The sequence below is a fragment of the Nicotiana tabacum genome, chromosome 20 (genome assembly GCF_000715075.1).
Source record: "Nicotiana tabacum cultivar K326 chromosome 20, ASM71507v2, whole genome shotgun sequence".
Lineage (NCBI taxonomy): Eukaryota > Viridiplantae > Streptophyta > Magnoliopsida > Solanales > Solanaceae > Nicotiana > Nicotiana tabacum.
In genome coordinates this window covers 36,036,844-36,053,612 of record NC_134099.1, presented here as the reverse complement: position 1 = coordinate 36,053,612, position 16,769 = coordinate 36,036,844, and the positions used below count along the sequence as shown (strand labels likewise).

The window sequence follows — 16,769 nt, the reverse complement described above, 5'->3', positions numbered from 1 at the left end:
ATAGGGAGCATATTTAGAATATCTATAAAAAAGTATGGCCAATACCGGGTATATAAGCAGTGATTTCAAATTCAGAGGTTAATCATACTCTGGCAACTTTACGTAAGGCAGAGTTTGGTTTTTTTGGGGTGATAGTGGAAAAGTTGACAGATAAGTCATCCTTACTGCCACTCTACAGAACCGTACATGAGATTTTCACCCCATACGGCTCCTTGTTCAATTCTTTCTAATTCATTGGATCTTTTCCGCGTTCGAGAATCCCCCAAGATTTCTGATTCACCGCTTGGACCTAAAAACAATCTACTAAACGTCTTCCGATTCTGTTGCGGGTATTTTATTTTCTTAGATCTTATCGATCTATGCCTTTTTGGTCTATGGGTAGGGTAATATTTTTTGGCCGGATATGTACTATTTGCAACAAAATTTTTGATGGGCAAAATCAAGTAATTCAAAATTCAAAAAATTATAGAAAGATGATACTTTTTTAGGTAATCTGTAATTTTTGACCCCCTCTTGTCCCATTGATAGAGCTTCAAGGTCAAAAGTTAAAAGTGTTGCTCATGGGATAAGTGAAGGGCAACACTTATTAAACATAAACATTCTGTCAATGAGACAAGTGAGGAGAAAAGTTCAAGACCATTTACTTTAAGAGCTATTTGTGTCTTTCACCTAATCAAACTAGCCAAATAGTCACTTTGCCTTATTTTCTCAAAAATATTTGAAGCTGAAGTGACCAAATGGAGTAAAAATTTCATGGGGCTCCCTATTTGGTCGCCTCATTTAACATGTACCCACTTTTAATTTTTTTTTAAAATAGTACCCAAAATATAGACAACTTCATACCTCCTCCTCCTCCTCCTTTTTTTTTCTTTGTGGTAATAAAGGTGACCGTAGATATATATGGTATTTTTGAGCATGTTTCAAGGTGGTTTATGATATTTTATAATAGTGAGCTGCTGTGGCGCTTTTATATGATATTTGTGAACATATTTGAAGATAGTTTATGTGTTTTACACTAGTGAGTTATTGTGGCACTTTATTTTTTATTATTGCTTAGGATTTCTTCTTCTTCTTTTTCTTAATTGCAAAATTGGCTCGTTAGATTTATTGTTGTTTTGACAAATTGATGATTGGGGTTTGTTCTTGATGATATTTGGAGGTTATGTTTTAAATTTGAGCTCATTTGGAGTAGATTTAGGTGTTAAATCGGGTATTAGGTTATTAAAATTCGAAAACCAAGTATTTGTTTCTGGGCAATTTGCACTTCAGACCTATTGGGCCTTATGTGCATGAAAATATTGGTGGCAATTCAGACCAATTTGGCCTTAAGTGCATCTGAAGTACAATTTTTTTACTTCAGACCTATTTGGCTTTAAGTGTATGAAAGCATTGGTTGCACTTTAAGTGTATGAAAGCATTGGCCTTAAGTTAAGTGCAATTTTGTTTATGAGATTAAGCTCTTAGCTTTACTAACGATGGAAAAGTCAGATGCCATTTCCATTTAATAAATTAAAATGCTTTCCAATAAAATAATCAACGTGAAAAAAATTGAGCAATTCTCTCTCGCTTCTCTCTACTTTCTCTCTCTAGAGCATGATAGTGAAGTTACCGTGCTCAGCCATCGGAATGTCCTGAGGAAGGCTGACGAAGAAGCAAAATAACAAGGCAGTAGTGGCCATTGAGGCGATTGCCAAAAGGATTGGTGTAGTAGCTGCATGCAAGGAAGGTGAAGGAATGGAAGAGGAGTCAGAGTAGCCAAATTTACCAAATCGGAGGAGTGGACCTAATACACCACTATCCGGTGCAATTGTTAGCGGAACTGTGCAGATGAGCAACAACTAGACTAAAGGAACTCCTCAATCTATGGTTCATGTACATGCAAAGATCAGCTTCAAAAGGAATAGATTGAACATGGAGGTGACAAGGTGACGGAGGTGCAGAAGACAGCGAAGGAATCACAAGCAAAAGGGCTTGAGAACAGGACATGAGCTAATCTAGTGGGAAACAATCGCTTTGGACTACGAGGTATGAATCTCGGCTTTGTGGCTCCAATTGTGCAAAATGGGGAAACTATTGTGGAATTAGCAAAAAACTAAGTGGAGAAGGAAACAGAGAAATGGCGGAATGCTATAATATTGTACGTAGTAGGTAACACACCTATGATCGGAGCTCTGGAAAGATTTGTTGCTAGCCAATGAAATTTTATGGCTAAGCCGATGATATTTTACCATAATGAGGAATATTTTGTAATAAAATTTACTAATATGGAGGATAGAGATGCAATTCTATTTTCTGGACCTCATACGATAGGTAATAAACCTATAATCACCAAAGTTTGGACACCTGATTTTAACTTCAAGGATGAAATTCTGAAAACTATTCCTCTATAGGTCACATTGCCAAATCTACCATTGAATTGCTGGAATGTTGATTCATTAAGTAGGATTGGGAGTGGGCTAGGGGTACCATTGCATGCTGATGAGTGTACAACTAAAATGGAAAGGATATCGTATGCCAGAATTTTAATTGGAATGGATGTAACAGTACCACTACTAGAAACTATAAAGGTGCAGGATCCAACTGAAAGGAATTTTAGTCAAAAAGTGGAGTACATATGGAAGCCAGAATACTGTGGAAAATGTTTGATGATTGGTCATAATTGTAATGAAATAAGGCAACAAAAAAATGTTAAAACAACAAGGATCAATGTGCAGAAGAAAGTATGGCAAATAAAAGGGGCAGCAGGGCAAATGCAGGAAAAAGAGAAAGAGAAAGAGACAGCAATCAATACTAAAAACCAAACAGTAGCAGGAAACAATGAAGGATGGAAGGAAGTTAAAGGAAAATCAGCAGCTAAGCCAACACATGCAACACCTGAAGGAAGGATGAGTATAACAAATGGCTTTAATATTCTCAACAAGCAGACTGAACATGAACAACAATCTGATCAACGCAGAATAGTGGAGAGAGGCCAGTGTAGCAGGAGTGAGAATACAAGGATAGTGCAAAATCTATTCAATCAACAATAAAACTAGTAGCTTGCAATATTAGGGGTCTTAATAAGAGTTTCAAGCAAAAGGAGTTATGTAGATTTATTAATACAAATAAAATTAGCCTCTTGGCTATATATGAACATAGAACAAATGAAGAAAAAGGGAAGTAGATTATGAAGAAAATTGCAGCAAGTTGGAGTTGTGCTACAAATTATGATGAAAATGGGAAGGTAAGGATATGGGTGATGTGGGATCCAAACAGTGTTCAATTCAATGAATTGTGAAAAAGTAGTCAATTGATTCATGGGAAGGTGATTATTGGTGCAGGCAGTGTTCAATGTTATTTTACAGCAGTTTATGGTCTTCATACTGTTGAAGATAAGAAAGTATTATGGCAGGAACTAGAAGGAATCCAGAATGGAATTGATGGGGCTTGGATAGCAATGGGGGATTATAATGCAGTGTTGGGAGTTGATGACAGAAAAAGTGATAATCTAGTACAAGAAGTGGAAATAAGGGACTTTAGGGATTTCATGTTAAACAATGACATGAATGAATTAAAATATATAGGGAGGAAATTCACATGGACAAATGGCCATGTGTGGAGTAAAATAGATAGAGTCATTATCAATGCAGAATGGATCACAATAATGAAGCAATTGGAAGTGGTGGTGATGGAACCATTCATATCTGATCATACTCCTCTGTGTCTATACTATGAGGAAAAAAGTAAGGATAGTCCAAAGCCATATAGATTCTACAATTATGTTGTTGAGCATCCAGAGCTCCAAAAAGTGGTGGAAAAGGCATGGAATACATCTAATAAATGGCAAGGAATGGAAAGAGTGTGGCAGAAACTTAAAGTAGTCAAGCAAGAACTGAAGAAGATGCATACAGAAGAGTTCAAAAAGGTTAGAGACACAGTTCAAACAATTAGAAAGCAGCTGCAGGAGACACAAGAGAAAATGCAGGATTCAAATCATCAAACAGACTTATTTAATACTGAGAAGAAGCTAAGAGGTAACCTGGAGAAATGGGGAATGAGAGAGGAGAGCATTATGAGACAGAAATCAAGAACAAAATGGTTGAAGCTTGGGGATTCTAATAGTGCCTATTTCTATGCTTGTATGAAGAATAGAATTTCTACAAATAATATTAAAGCCCTTGTGAATCAGGATGGTAAGTTATTGCAGAATGATCAAGAGGTGGAGGAGGAAGTTGTGGGATTCTATAAAAAGCTATTAGGGAATGCTGTTGAACAAATGCAAATGATCAATCCAACAATAATGAGAAATGGAACAATACTGACAAGAGATCAACAGATGAAGCTAATTGAGCCAATTACCACAAAAGATATCTGTAATTCAATGAAGAATATTGATGACAATAAAGCCCCAGGATGTGATGGTTTCAATGCATGCTTCTTTAAGAAAGCATGATCAATAGTAGGAGAAAAAGTAATTCAAGCAACAAAACAGTTTTTTGACACTAGAGAGATTTATAAGCCAATAAATTGCACTGCTGTGACATTGATCCCAAAAGTGAAGAGTGCAATCTCAATCAAAGAGTATAGACCTATATCTTATTGTACTGTGTTGTACAAGGTGATATCAAAGGTAATCACTACAAAGTTGCAGATGGTTATGGATAGCCTCATTGATGTAAGTCAAGCTTCATTTGTACCAGGAAGAGTTATATCTGACAACATTATTCTAAGTCATGAATTGGTAAAGGGCTATGGAAGGAAGGGCATTACTCCAAGATGTATGATCAAACTAGATATGCAAAAGGCTTATGACTCATTGGAGTGAGGTTTCTTAAAGCAGGTCTTGATAATAATGAACTTCCCTGCAAAATTTGTGCAGTGGATCATGAAGTGCCTTTCTACTATCTCATATTCTATACAGATAAATGGCAGGCCTACTTGTCCTTTCCTAGCAAGAAAAAGGCTAAGACAAGGGGATCCACTATCTCCATTCTTATTTGTCTTAGCTGTGGATTACCTAAGTAGGCTACTCAGAACCTTGAAGAACCAGCCTAATTTTAACTACCATCCTAGATGTGAGAAGCTGCAAATTATTCAGCTGGGCTTTGCTGATGATCTGTTGTTATTCTGCAGTGGTGATGAAGTATCTATCCATATGTTATATAACTATTTCATGGAATTCTCAAAGGTGTCAGGGCTGAAGGCAAATAAGAATAAGAGTTCTATATACTTTGGAAGTGCGAGCTTAATAGTATAGCAGAATGTTATGGATAAGATGGGGTTTCCTAAAGGAGAGATGCCTATAAGATATTTGGGGGTTCCATTAAGCACAAAAAGGATGTCAGCCATACAATTCCAACCATTGGTAGACAGGATACTTGGCAAAATAACATCATGGACTACAAAATTCCCTTCATATGCTGGCCGGAACTAGTTGATTAAGAGTGTGTTGCTATCAATCCAAATATATTGGTCCCAAATATTTGTCTTCCCAAAGAAAGTGATCCATCTCATAGAAGCTATATGCACGAAGTTCTTATAGACTAAAGGGACTGATGTGACAAAAAAAGCTTTAGTGGCATGGGAAAAACTGTGTCAACCAAAAGCTAATGGGGGTTGAAATTTGGTAGACATTGAACTGTGGAACAAAGCAGCCATATGTAAACTGCTATGAAACTTAGCTCAAAAAAAGGACAAGCTATGGGTGCAATGGATTCATACTTATTATGGGAAAGGCAGAGATACAAAATATATTGAAGCTAATCAAGCTTCATGGCTGGTAAAGAAGATTTTGAGGGTTAAACAGTACATGATAGAGGTTGGGATCAACTTGGAAGAGACACTCGAGAAGAAGTACATAACCATCAGCAATATATACAAGATGTTAAGGAAAGATCACCAGAAGATGCCTTGGAGGAAGCTGATATGTAATAATGAAGGAATGCCAAAGTGGATGTTTATATTATACATGGCTATACTGGGCAAACTGAATACCAGAGACAGACTAGCAAGATGGAGAGTAACAAATGAGCTACTACGTCCTATATGTAATGTAGAAGAGGAAATCGTGGAACACTTGTTACATTTATAACAGCAATTTGGAGTACGATACTGTAGTAGATGGGTGTTAACAGGCAAATGATGGAATAGAGTCAAGAAATAGAATGTGCATGTAGCAATGCAAAAGGCAGATCAGCAAATGCTGAAATCTACAGAATAGCACTAGCAGGTTGTGTCTATCACGTGTGGCGGGAGAGAAACCACAGAATTTTTTGAGTTAAACAAAAGCAAGCAGGGATACTGATTAAGCAAACTATACAAATGATCTGTGGAAGGGGCTATACGGTGCCAAGACTAAAAAGAAGGCTTGAAGAGTTGAATTTCTATCCATGAGGGATGATGAAGTACTGACAATGTAATTTGAATTGTAAACAGATAGTCAGTAGATAGTATAGGAGATTTGATGAAACTAAGTCTGGGTGGATGTCCAGATGTAGTGTTTGTTTGATTTGAGCTGTAATGTCGTGCTTTGGTAATAAAATATGATAATTACCAAAAAAAAAAGTTGCGTACATTTGAAGTGCAATTTTTTCACTTCAGACCTATATATTCAAGCTTAAGTGCATGAATACATTTGTTGCACTTAAGACCTAGTTGGCCTTAAGTACAATTTTTGCATTTTTTACTTAGTTGGCCTTAAGTGCAATTTTTGCACTTTTGACTTAATTGGCCTTAAGTGCATTGCACTTCAGACGAAAAAAAAATTTCAACTTCAGACCCGATAAGTCTAAAGTTAATCCTAAGTGAGTAAACTTGCAAAATTTATGTAACGTAGGTATAACTTTAATTATGGCCTCAAAACTGGATATAAATACAAATGCCGGGGTCTTAGATTATCTATTTCACCGACGGCCCAGTTGACATCCACTTCATTGATAGTCGCCCAATTATCAAGTCTGATTTTGAACTATAAAAAACATTTTCCGACTTCCAATGCAATTTTTCAGTGCTACTACATAACTCCCCTCATCAGACTGCAAAAATAGCTCAAGTAGTATAATCTTTATGAAGTAGGATAAATCATGTTAGCCATTTTATGTACAAAACAACACAATCAATGATTTTCCTTTTTCCTCGAGGAGAAGCATTGATGGTGTAATTATTCGCAAATTGGAAAAGTTGTGTTGCAACATAGCAAAGTTTGAAATTCAATCAAATAGATGAAGAATTTAAAACATAGTCACACTTGAGGAAGAATTCACATGACACCATACGCATGAACGAAAAAAGAAAATGAGCCATTTTTCAGTATTTGGACTAAAGAAAATGAGCCATTTTTCACAATATAAATTAGCTGGGTATAATAACATTCTTTTGAAATTCTTTATCATATTTCTATTTTTCCTATTTTATGGGTTGTCCCCGAAGGAAATGATGGCCTTCTTTATGGGAGATTTTCTTTTTTTTTTTTGCAGGCAAATATAGCTCACCTGAGTTAACCGATGACAGAACTTAATAAGTTTAAAAAAAAAAAAAGAATCAGCTTGGTGTAAAAAATATCCCGTGTTTACGCATGATCTGAGGAAGGACCGCACTCCAAGGGAATGTGATGTAGTCAGCCAACTCTAATGCAAATATCAGTGGTTGATTCCACCAAAGCTTAAAAAGTGACTTCATAAAAGGCCACTTGTGCAAATTTCATTTGAATCCAATAATCTCCTATCCAAAGATAATATAATCTCCAAAAGAGAAAAAGAAAAAAAAAACTAACCAGGTTATAAATCTCTAAGTCCAGCAGAAAACAGAACATCACAAAGTAAAAATAGCACGGGCTAGCCAGTTTTTGAACTGGTCATTCAAAAATAGCCAACGTTTGCAAAGTCAGTAATAAATAGCCACTATATTGCTGCAACACGGAAAGTTCCAGCATAATATACTGGAGATCGATGCACCTGTGTATGAACTTCTAGCATATTATGCTGGAACTCCAACACGCAGAAAGTTTCATTACAATATACTGGAGATTGGAGCATCGAGATTGGAGCATCGATGCTCCAATCTCCAGTATATTATGCTGGACCGGTATATTATACTGGAACTCCAGTATATTATACTAGAGATTTTTTCGGATTTTAAACAGTATTTTCGTTCAAATTTATCTTTACATGAAAAGTGGCTAAATTTCGATTACTTTTGAAACTGTGGCTATTTTTGAATGACCACTTGTAAATTTGGCTATTTTTGAATTTCTCCCCATCACAAATGGTGCATAACTGGGCCAAGTATGTCTCATGCCGTGGAAATGATATCATATAGCCACTGTAAAGGGCTACTCTTCAGAAATTAGTCAGTTTATCATAAAAACAAAATGAATAGTGCTAATCTATAAATATATAATGACTATGCACTTGTCCCCCAAAATACCCATTTTTATTTGGGCTCCTTATCCAATCCAAATAGTCCACAAAAATCTTATATCGTCATCTTCCCACAAAAACCTCTGATAAATCCCCCATCTTGAAGCTTATACTGATAACTGATAAAACCCAAGCAGAACAAGAAGACATCACTACCTTTTCTTGAGCTCATCCCAATTCCACTGCCTAAAATTCTGTAACTTCCACTGAAGCAATGCTTAGCCTGGGAAATTTTCCTAGGCAAACCCAATGTTGTGCTACCTTTAGTAACAGCCCAATTTCACAAATTCTTCCTCTTTATTCCAAGATTCCTCAAACCCACTTGTTTTTTCCCTCAAATACAGTGACCCATTTAAGCATTCGTTCTCTTCCGTGGCAAAAACGAACTGGGGTGTGCATTTTTGCAATCAAGAGTGAAGAAAAAAGTGGAAATAATGTAGTAGAAATGGAAAATCTTGATGATGATGAATGTGATGATGATGTGGATAATTTTTTAGTAGATGAGGAGGATGATGTGGAAGGAGATGATGACGATGAAGATGAGGTAATTATTCCATTAAGGAATATGAAGAAGTGGTTAGAAAACAAGCCTAGTGGATTTGGAGTAGATAAAGTGTATGATACTTCAGTTGAGGATAAGTTGATGGAAGAAATTGAGCAGAGTAAAAAAGCTCAGCTTGCTAATATTAATAAGCTCAAGAACAATCCGGTTAAAGCTAATTCTAAAGAGGTTCAGCACGATAAAGGTAACTTCTTTTGATGATTTGGTTTTTGTGTTAATTTCGATTACTACTATGTGTTATGAGCTTCTGCTGGACATAGGATCTCGCTAGAGGCAAAATGATTAAATTATGTATTTGTTCATAGTTAGTTGCCCGCAAGAATGAATCATTTATCATATTAAGGAGTTAATAAGAGCTGAGCTAAGTATTGTGATTGTTAGCATAGCCTAAAGTCCTATAGTACCTATTGTTTGTAATTAGTCTGATAAATTTCTTACTTAGAAATACAGATTCTTTTATGCTAAAAATATTATTTCAAAGGAAATTAAACTAAAGTTAACCTCTTTTCTGCAATAACATAAGAGAATCAGGGTATAAATTAGTCACTCCCGCGGCACCAAAACCATCTATTAAAGCATCTAATATACCTTGTTGAGTTAAAGATTGGCTGAGTCCATTCTGCTTTAGGCTCTCTGGAATTACTTCTTAGGTCAATTGGTAAAGAAATATCTCGGATATCTTAAGTTTTTAAAACAGGCGAAAAGGGTGTTAGAAATCAGAGTGCCATACTTTGATTGAAGGAATGTGCTATTGTCTCCTACTCTCCTTACATGTCTCGGGCAATCCTCACCTTGTGAATTAGCTTTTGCGATTGACTTAGACTCAAGTTCCATCTTTAACATGGTATTAGAGCCAACCAATTCCTTTCCTTGGTTTACCTGATGTTGGACCTCCATGTTATATTAACCATGCTCCAGATGTCTAATCCTAGGCATGCGAGGAGATAGTGAATATTAGAATGTCTCATAGTGGTTGTTGTCTCCTTATATGTTCTTGAGTAGTTTTAGGATTGTTAAGCCTGAGATCTATTTTCTTAACAAAGGGAAATATCTAACAGTACAGTAAACAGACAATGGCAATGCGGAAGTTTATAAATGAGCAATGAAATGCTCGGCACATCTTCTCTTTAAGCCCCTTCTTTTATCTAGACCCTTTTTCCCTTTTTAATGTTCTCTTGTTTCTCTTTTTCTTTTCATTCTTAACTCTAACCAACAATAAGAATTTTTTTTTTTATCATGGGTGAAATTGGTCTATTCCAAAACAAGGCAGATATTTGATCTACAGTCTGGAACTAAAAGTGTAAAAGTTATGGAATCAAACATATGTAACTCGTTCAGTATTACTTCGTGAAGCTTAGAGTGGAATGGAAGAGTTTGTAGGACAAAGTAATGACCTCATGGAACTTCAATGACTTCTGCATCTGCTACTCTTTTAAATTGTACTTGATATTTTGCAAACTCTGTTCTTTCTACCATGTTGTAGCGTGGCAGTATTTCACTTAAGTTCTACAATTTCTAAAGATGTTCAGGATGGATTACGTGTGCGCTTGGTCAATCTTCCTAAGAAAATGAACATTGATAAAGATCTACGAGTGGCTTTCAAAGGAGTTCCTGGAATAGCTAACATAGTCCCTGTTGTGACGGGGAACAAGAAGACCAGGAATCCTATTTGCAAAGGCCTCGCTTATATTGACTTCAAGTCCAAAGATGAAGCACAAAGGTAATGCTTTAGAAATGGATTGTATACCTCTATTCTCTCTTGGTCCTGCTCTGACATTGTGTTGTTTGTGGCTATACGGAAGTAATAAAGGATGAAGCTTGTAACATAACGAATTAATTAGTATTAGTATCACAACACCACATACACTGATGGTTTATGCTTTTTTTTTTTTTTTTTTTTTTTTGGGGGGGGGGGGGGGTTCTAACCATAGTTCACGGATATGACTAAAAACTTGTGTGACTTTGTATGTGTATTAGGTAATTACCTTACAATATCAGTTTGATTTTTGTTTGAAAAATTTGATCAGGTGCCTATTTAATCTTTAACCTTGCATTCTTTGCCTAAACCAAAAAATTATTTGTCATTGTAGGTTTGTGAAAATGTTTTCTGGACAAAGTTTAAGTTTTGGTAAGATTGAGAAGAAAATAAAGTGTGAGATGATAAATCTCGGATCACCCAAGTCCGCAGCTATAAAGTCAGTTGATGAAATTAAGTATGCTCCTGAACAAGAAATACCTGATCTGCAAGGAGACCTCGATGATGATTTTGATACAAATTTCCTTTCCTCGGATTCAGAGGAAAACCTTCCCACTGACCATGATGTTGTAGAGATGGAGGATTTATCAGCACGTACAAATGATTATACAGAAAATTCAGAAATTTTCTCTGCAGAGTCCACTTCGGGTGATGAGCAAGATGTTAGAGAAGAGTCTGATTTCTCAGAACAAGAAAAGAAAGTCCAAGCAAAAGAGAAGAAGAAAAAGCCTAAGCAAAAGAAAGATAAGGTCCCAAAATTGAATATTCCAGGATCTGCGCGCAAGTAAGCTATAAGCTCATGAGTAAACATACATTTGCGCTTATGTTTAGTATCATTTCTTTAGTTTTACTTACCAACTGCTGCAATGTCGTGCAGGTTGAAAATCAAGGAGAAAGCTCTACTTACTGGTGTTATATCCAAATATGCACAAAAAAATACTGTTGCGACTGTGAAAGAACAAAGCTAACGATAGCCAGCATTCACATTTCTGTTGTGTTAGTAGCAGGGTTTATTGCTGTTTGGTACACTTCGTCTTCTGTCAATCTAAGTCTTTGAAGTTCATTTTTGTAGATTTATTTACATCAGTATTAAGCTTAGGTTTGTTGATTTGTTGCTTGTAAATGTCCGAATATGAATCAAGATTAGTAAACATATCGCGAGTCGCTAAATTAGTTTACTATCTCATTTTTATTAGTTACCGTTGTCAAGTATGCTGTATTTCGCTATTCTTTTAACTCGTTTGGTTGATCAATTGTGTCCCAGTTTCTTCTTCCCATAAGGCATTGCATGAGACATTGTGTTCCGATAAACTCAAATTTTTGCAGTTGCTGAACAAGTAACATAATTTAACATCAACTGCAACTGCAAAAGATTCTGAGATCAATTCATATTTCGTGCATTTAACATCTAATAACTTTTGCATCAACCAAGAAAACCTCAAAATTTCATCAATATACCAGTCAACACATGGGGGTTCAGTCTATCTAGTGCCGGTCCAATTGACCTACAACTTCAATATACACGAGGGCACAATGTTTATTACTCCAGAACAATCAAAAGATGCAGTCCCCCCAGCTGGAGTTTAATTTGCAATAGACCAGATTCAACAATAAGGCAACTATTAACATTTCTTGTATCAAAGACAGGTGAAGTTTTTTTTTTTTTATCAAAAGACTGCCCAAAAACGTATGAAGGCGGAGGAAAGATTATAAGACATACAACAGGCAATCAGAGTGACTTTGGTTCACCCAGCTACCCAAGTTACGTAAAAGACATATTTTGAAGTTTCCCCGCCTTACGAGGGCACACAACAACAACAACAACAACAAAAAAACCCAATAGTTTCCCACAAGTGGGGTCTGGTTATGAGGGCACACACTGACCTCCTAAATTCTGTCGGAAGAAAATGCTAGAAGTCCTAGTTGATGGTTTGGAGCATACAGACACCTAATCCTCTCTCTTTCCTCGGTAAAGAGGAATTTCAAATCTTAATCAATCATTTGACCAAACAAAATGGCTGAGAAAGCGAAGGGAAAAGAAAGACCATAAATGAAGTCAATCAACCCAAAAGGTGTTATTTGAGTTCAAAACGAGGAGCTAGACAGACAAATTGCAATTGCTAAAGCCAACTGTAAGCAACAGCTTTACTTTAAAGAGGGGCAAAAGAAAAGTAAGGTGACGAGAAAAGGGGAGCTTAACATACATAAATCGGTTACACACTAACAGAAAGATAGAATCTATAGCCTATCCGACTACACAAGATATGCAACATGCAGTAACAAAAGAGTCACTAGTTATTGGCTTCAAGACAAAGACGAGCTGACTAGGATCAAAAGGAATGACAGCAGAATGAGCCTAACCATGTACCTTCTACTCGAAAGGCTGTAGGTACCATTGATTCAGCAGTAACCAGATTGAGTTGGTTTAGTTAACACACTTCAATGACGTTTCAGAAAAAGAGACCTTGCTCCCTTAACCATGTTAATATTCCCTTTTTCTTTCTGAGAAATCAAATTAATCTGAGAATAGTGATTCAGAGCAGTGAGACCAAAGGAAACCATTAAACAGTGATGGCATAGATACATTGGCCATTCAAGAAATAGCAGTTCATGGAAGGTATCATGCCATCACCAGAAAATAGTTTGAGTGAAATAATAGCTACTGAGTGGTAAAAGATCGAAATGGTGCTGGACGATTTCCAATAAAAGGGGAAGACTACACAAGGTGGAGAATGTGGGATCTCAGCAAAATGAGAGTGTCAGCAAGTTTGGGACTAATTGAATGACATACATCTAAACTGCGCTGGATATATATGGAGTCAGAAAGTCATCTGCTGGAAGATATCCATACAAACATATCAGAAGAACATGGAAAAAGCATTAGGGAAACTCCAGGCCATAACCCTCACCGAAACAAGATCTATAAGAAATATGATGTTTGTTATTGAGCCTGAGTACTAGAATAGATCGATAGAGGTGTAACAACAAGGTTTTAACTACATCATGAATTGATAAGATGGGTTAACAAGGAAGCCAAGTGTAACTTGTATAAGGTTCCTAAAAGAAGTAATATGGAACTTCATCACTGATATGGAACTTAACAACGAAGCCAGTTCAAATCAAGAAACCATTCAAACAAATGGAGGAAGAAGCATTTCAGAAAAAAGACTTGGTTTCTACTGTAAAAAGGCTCACAACTAAATAACCGAACATGTCTGCGAAACAATAGACTATACATGTATCTGTCAAAATAGTTCAATAGTTCTTAACATTTTAGAAACCAATTCACTTTGATGTCTATCCATTTGATGTTCACAATCCCCATGGATGAAGATATTCACAATCTTCAACTTCACAAAGCAAAGCCACAAACCAAAGGACCTTGAAAAGAGAACTTCAAAACCATACTAAAAAAAATTCATTTTTCCATTTCCATCTCACTAATCCATCCTGTCTAACTGAGAATGTGTTCTGCATACTTTAATCAGGTGATTGGTCAAACAAATAGCTCAACACTTTAGAATCTATCCATTTCATAGAATTGGAAAAAAAGGTACTTCAATAGAGCAGAACATATTAGAGGATTCGTATAGTTGACCCCAACTAATTTGGAGTCGAAACTTATAAAGTGCCCACGATTGCACATGAACACAAATGCCTTAGTTATTCATCCATAAAACTTGAGAGATTTTAATTTCTCATAAGATCCTACAGCAAAATGCTAATAACCACATAGCAACACTTTTCTACCATGCCTTCAAAGATCCAAAACTACAAACTCCATTTCATAACCCATATCTATCAAAAGCTAAATACCCAAATTAACTTCACTTACTCCTACTCTCGCAACAGTATCACATATCAGTCTCACTAAATGACTGATAAACTAAACCCATTCTGAAAGTTCCTAAAAAGCCATTAACTAGTAAGAAAAACAAAAAGAACTAGCATTTTTCAGCAAATATAAGCTGGGATCTTAATGCAAATAAACAACATAGCGATAACATAAGCAAAGACAACAGTATTCTACTATGCATTCATGAGATCCAAGATTGCATACATTTCATTAACCAAATCTATCAAGAGCCAAAAATAGCCAAATCAACTTAAGCATACTCCTCGTCTACCACAGTATCAGATGTGTAGCTCTTTAAACTTTAGAGAGTCACAAACTAAAACAATTACTGATTATCAAAGCAAAGAAAAAAGGCTAAAACTTTCAGCGAAGATAAGCTGGGATCTTGATACGGATAAAGAGCATACTCATAACATAAGCCATCACAACAAACACAACCCCAGCTGAAGCAAACGAAACCTTAACACTCTTATCTCTGTTCTTATCAGTTGCCAAATCCAACATCACAATCCCAACACCACCAAGTACAAACATGAACCCAGAAGACAATCCTTCAATAATATACTGACCATTAACTCGACCGGGTAGAAAAACCACCGGTTTCACAGCACCAGTGAACCGGTCTTGTGTTGATCCAATTCCAGGGGGTTCAACAATGACGTCGTAAACAATGCCGGAGACGACCATGAAGTAGGTTAAGAGGATCAGGCTGTAAATTGTCATGGCGGAGGGAAGGGTGACGGTTGGGATTTTTAGGCGGAGCTTTGGTGGGCGGAGGAAGGAGAATGGGAGGATACGGAGGGTGTGGAAAAGTGGGTCGATTGAGTAGTCATTGGATGGATCGGAAAATTGGGTTCCTGCGGTGGTTGGTGAGGAGTGTGTTTCGAATTTTGGTGCCATTCTTGATTTTCCGGCAGCAGTTGACGGTGGAGGAGGATGGCCGTGGCCCGTGGGTCAAAAGATGGAGAAGATTTGCTGTTTTGGTTCCGTCAATGTATATATTTGGAAGAAAAACAAAAGAAAAGAAATGAGTAAATTACACGAAACACCTAATATGACTCAGTTGTGAATTAATATTTTGTATTATAAATTAAATACTTACATTCCTCGTGAAAATATTGAACAAATATATTATTGGAGAATTTTCTAATCTTTCTTTTGGTGTACTTCAGTTCAGATTAGAAAATATTGTTAGTCGTTAGTCATGATTTTACTTGAAAGAACACATGCATTAATATGATTATGGTAAAAACAGAAAAAGATTTTTATAAAAAAGGACGGGGTTTGAATTATGCTCTTGAAGATGAGTTGATAAATAATGATATGAGAACTGAAGAAAAGAAAAGTTTATTGACTAAATAAAATATAGAAGAGAGTATCTCTTTAGCAAACAATAAGCTCACATCTCATGAAAAACAAGTTAGAATGAAAAATTATGTAACTAATGTTTTAAAGGATGACGTGAAAGGAGCTACAAAGCAATTAAATATGTATATACAGTCAAGATCGGGCCTCTCTAACTTTGTGTGGCTTATTGAAATCGGGGTGATAGACGGCAGACCGAGGCCTGGCCCCAAATTACGTCGGACCATGACACGGAGATGGATCGCTAAGCTCGTGAGTTGATGATCGATCAAGATCGAGACCAGTCGTAATCGAGACCAAAGCGAGATGGGGACCAAGCATGATCGAAGAAAACTTGCTAAACCGAATAACATAAATCCGAGATATCCGTTACGGGGCAAGGATCGTGACTGAAATTTCGGCACATATCAAGTCAAGACCGGACATTTAGCCAATCATGGAATTTTCTTTTGTACTTAGAATTGTACCATAAGTGAAATTCCTCTACTATATAAAGAGGATTCTAATCATTTTGTAAGGGGATTCAAGCATAATCAAGCAACATACTATATTTTTCTCTCTTAAGCTCTGTTGTTCAGTTCATACATTTTTAGCATACTCTGTTGTTCGAGGGCGATCTAGCTCGAAGGCCATAATCACTCATCACATTGGTTTGCTTTATTTTATAGTTAACTTCTAGCATTAATTCTCATATTTCTCCGTTTGTGCCAAGTGAAATCATGTATCCTTAAAACCACTTATAAGTTTAATTGTTATCCAATTTTAAGGGTAAACAGTTTGGCGCCCACTGTGGGGATAAGGATAATAGTGATTGTCTGGCACAAATTCGCGTAA

At 36.4% G+C, this 16,769-nt stretch overlaps 2 protein-coding genes across 2 annotated transcripts; one reads left to right on the top strand and one right to left on the bottom strand.

The window, feature by feature from the left end:
* Positions 1–8,437: 8,437 nt before the first annotated feature.
* LOC107760275 (uncharacterized) lies at positions 8,438–11,892 on the top strand. Its single transcript, XM_075241077.1, has 4 exons — positions 8,438–9,142; positions 10,480–10,678; positions 11,049–11,498; positions 11,592–11,892. The coding sequence occupies exons 1-4, from the start codon at positions 8,611–8,613 to the stop codon at positions 11,680–11,682; spliced, it is 1,272 nt and encodes a 423-aa protein (XP_075097178.1). The 5' UTR covers positions 8,438–8,610; the 3' UTR covers positions 11,683–11,892.
* A 2,828-nt stretch (positions 11,893–14,720) lies between these two features.
* Positions 14,721–15,975, bottom strand: LOC107760274 (uncharacterized). Its single transcript, XM_016578302.2, has one exon. The coding sequence runs from the start codon at positions 15,468–15,470 to the stop codon at positions 14,934–14,936; it is 537 nt and encodes a 178-aa protein (XP_016433788.1). The 5' UTR covers positions 15,471–15,975; the 3' UTR covers positions 14,721–14,933.
* Between the last annotated feature and the right edge of the window lie 794 nt (positions 15,976–16,769).

What these genes read in the sequence shown, in the direction of transcription:
- LOC107760275 (XM_075241077.1), top strand. Translation starts at nt 8,611, where the DNA reads ATGCTTAGCCTGGGAAATTTTCCTAGGCAAACCCAATGTTGTGCTACC. An exon ending in TCCAAAGATGAAGCACAAAG is followed by an intron (nt 10,679 to 11,048) that starts GTAATGCTTTAG and finishes TTGTCATTGTAG; the next exon opens with GTTTGTGAAAATGTTTTCTG. An exon ending in ATTCCAGGATCTGCGCGCAA is followed by an intron (nt 11,499 to 11,591) that starts GTAAGCTATAAG and finishes AATGTCGTGCAG; the next exon opens with GTTGAAAATCAAGGAGAAAG.
- LOC107760274 (XM_016578302.2), bottom strand. Translation starts at nt 15,470, where the DNA reads ATGGCACCAAAATTCGAAACACACTCCTCACCAACCACCGCAGGAACC.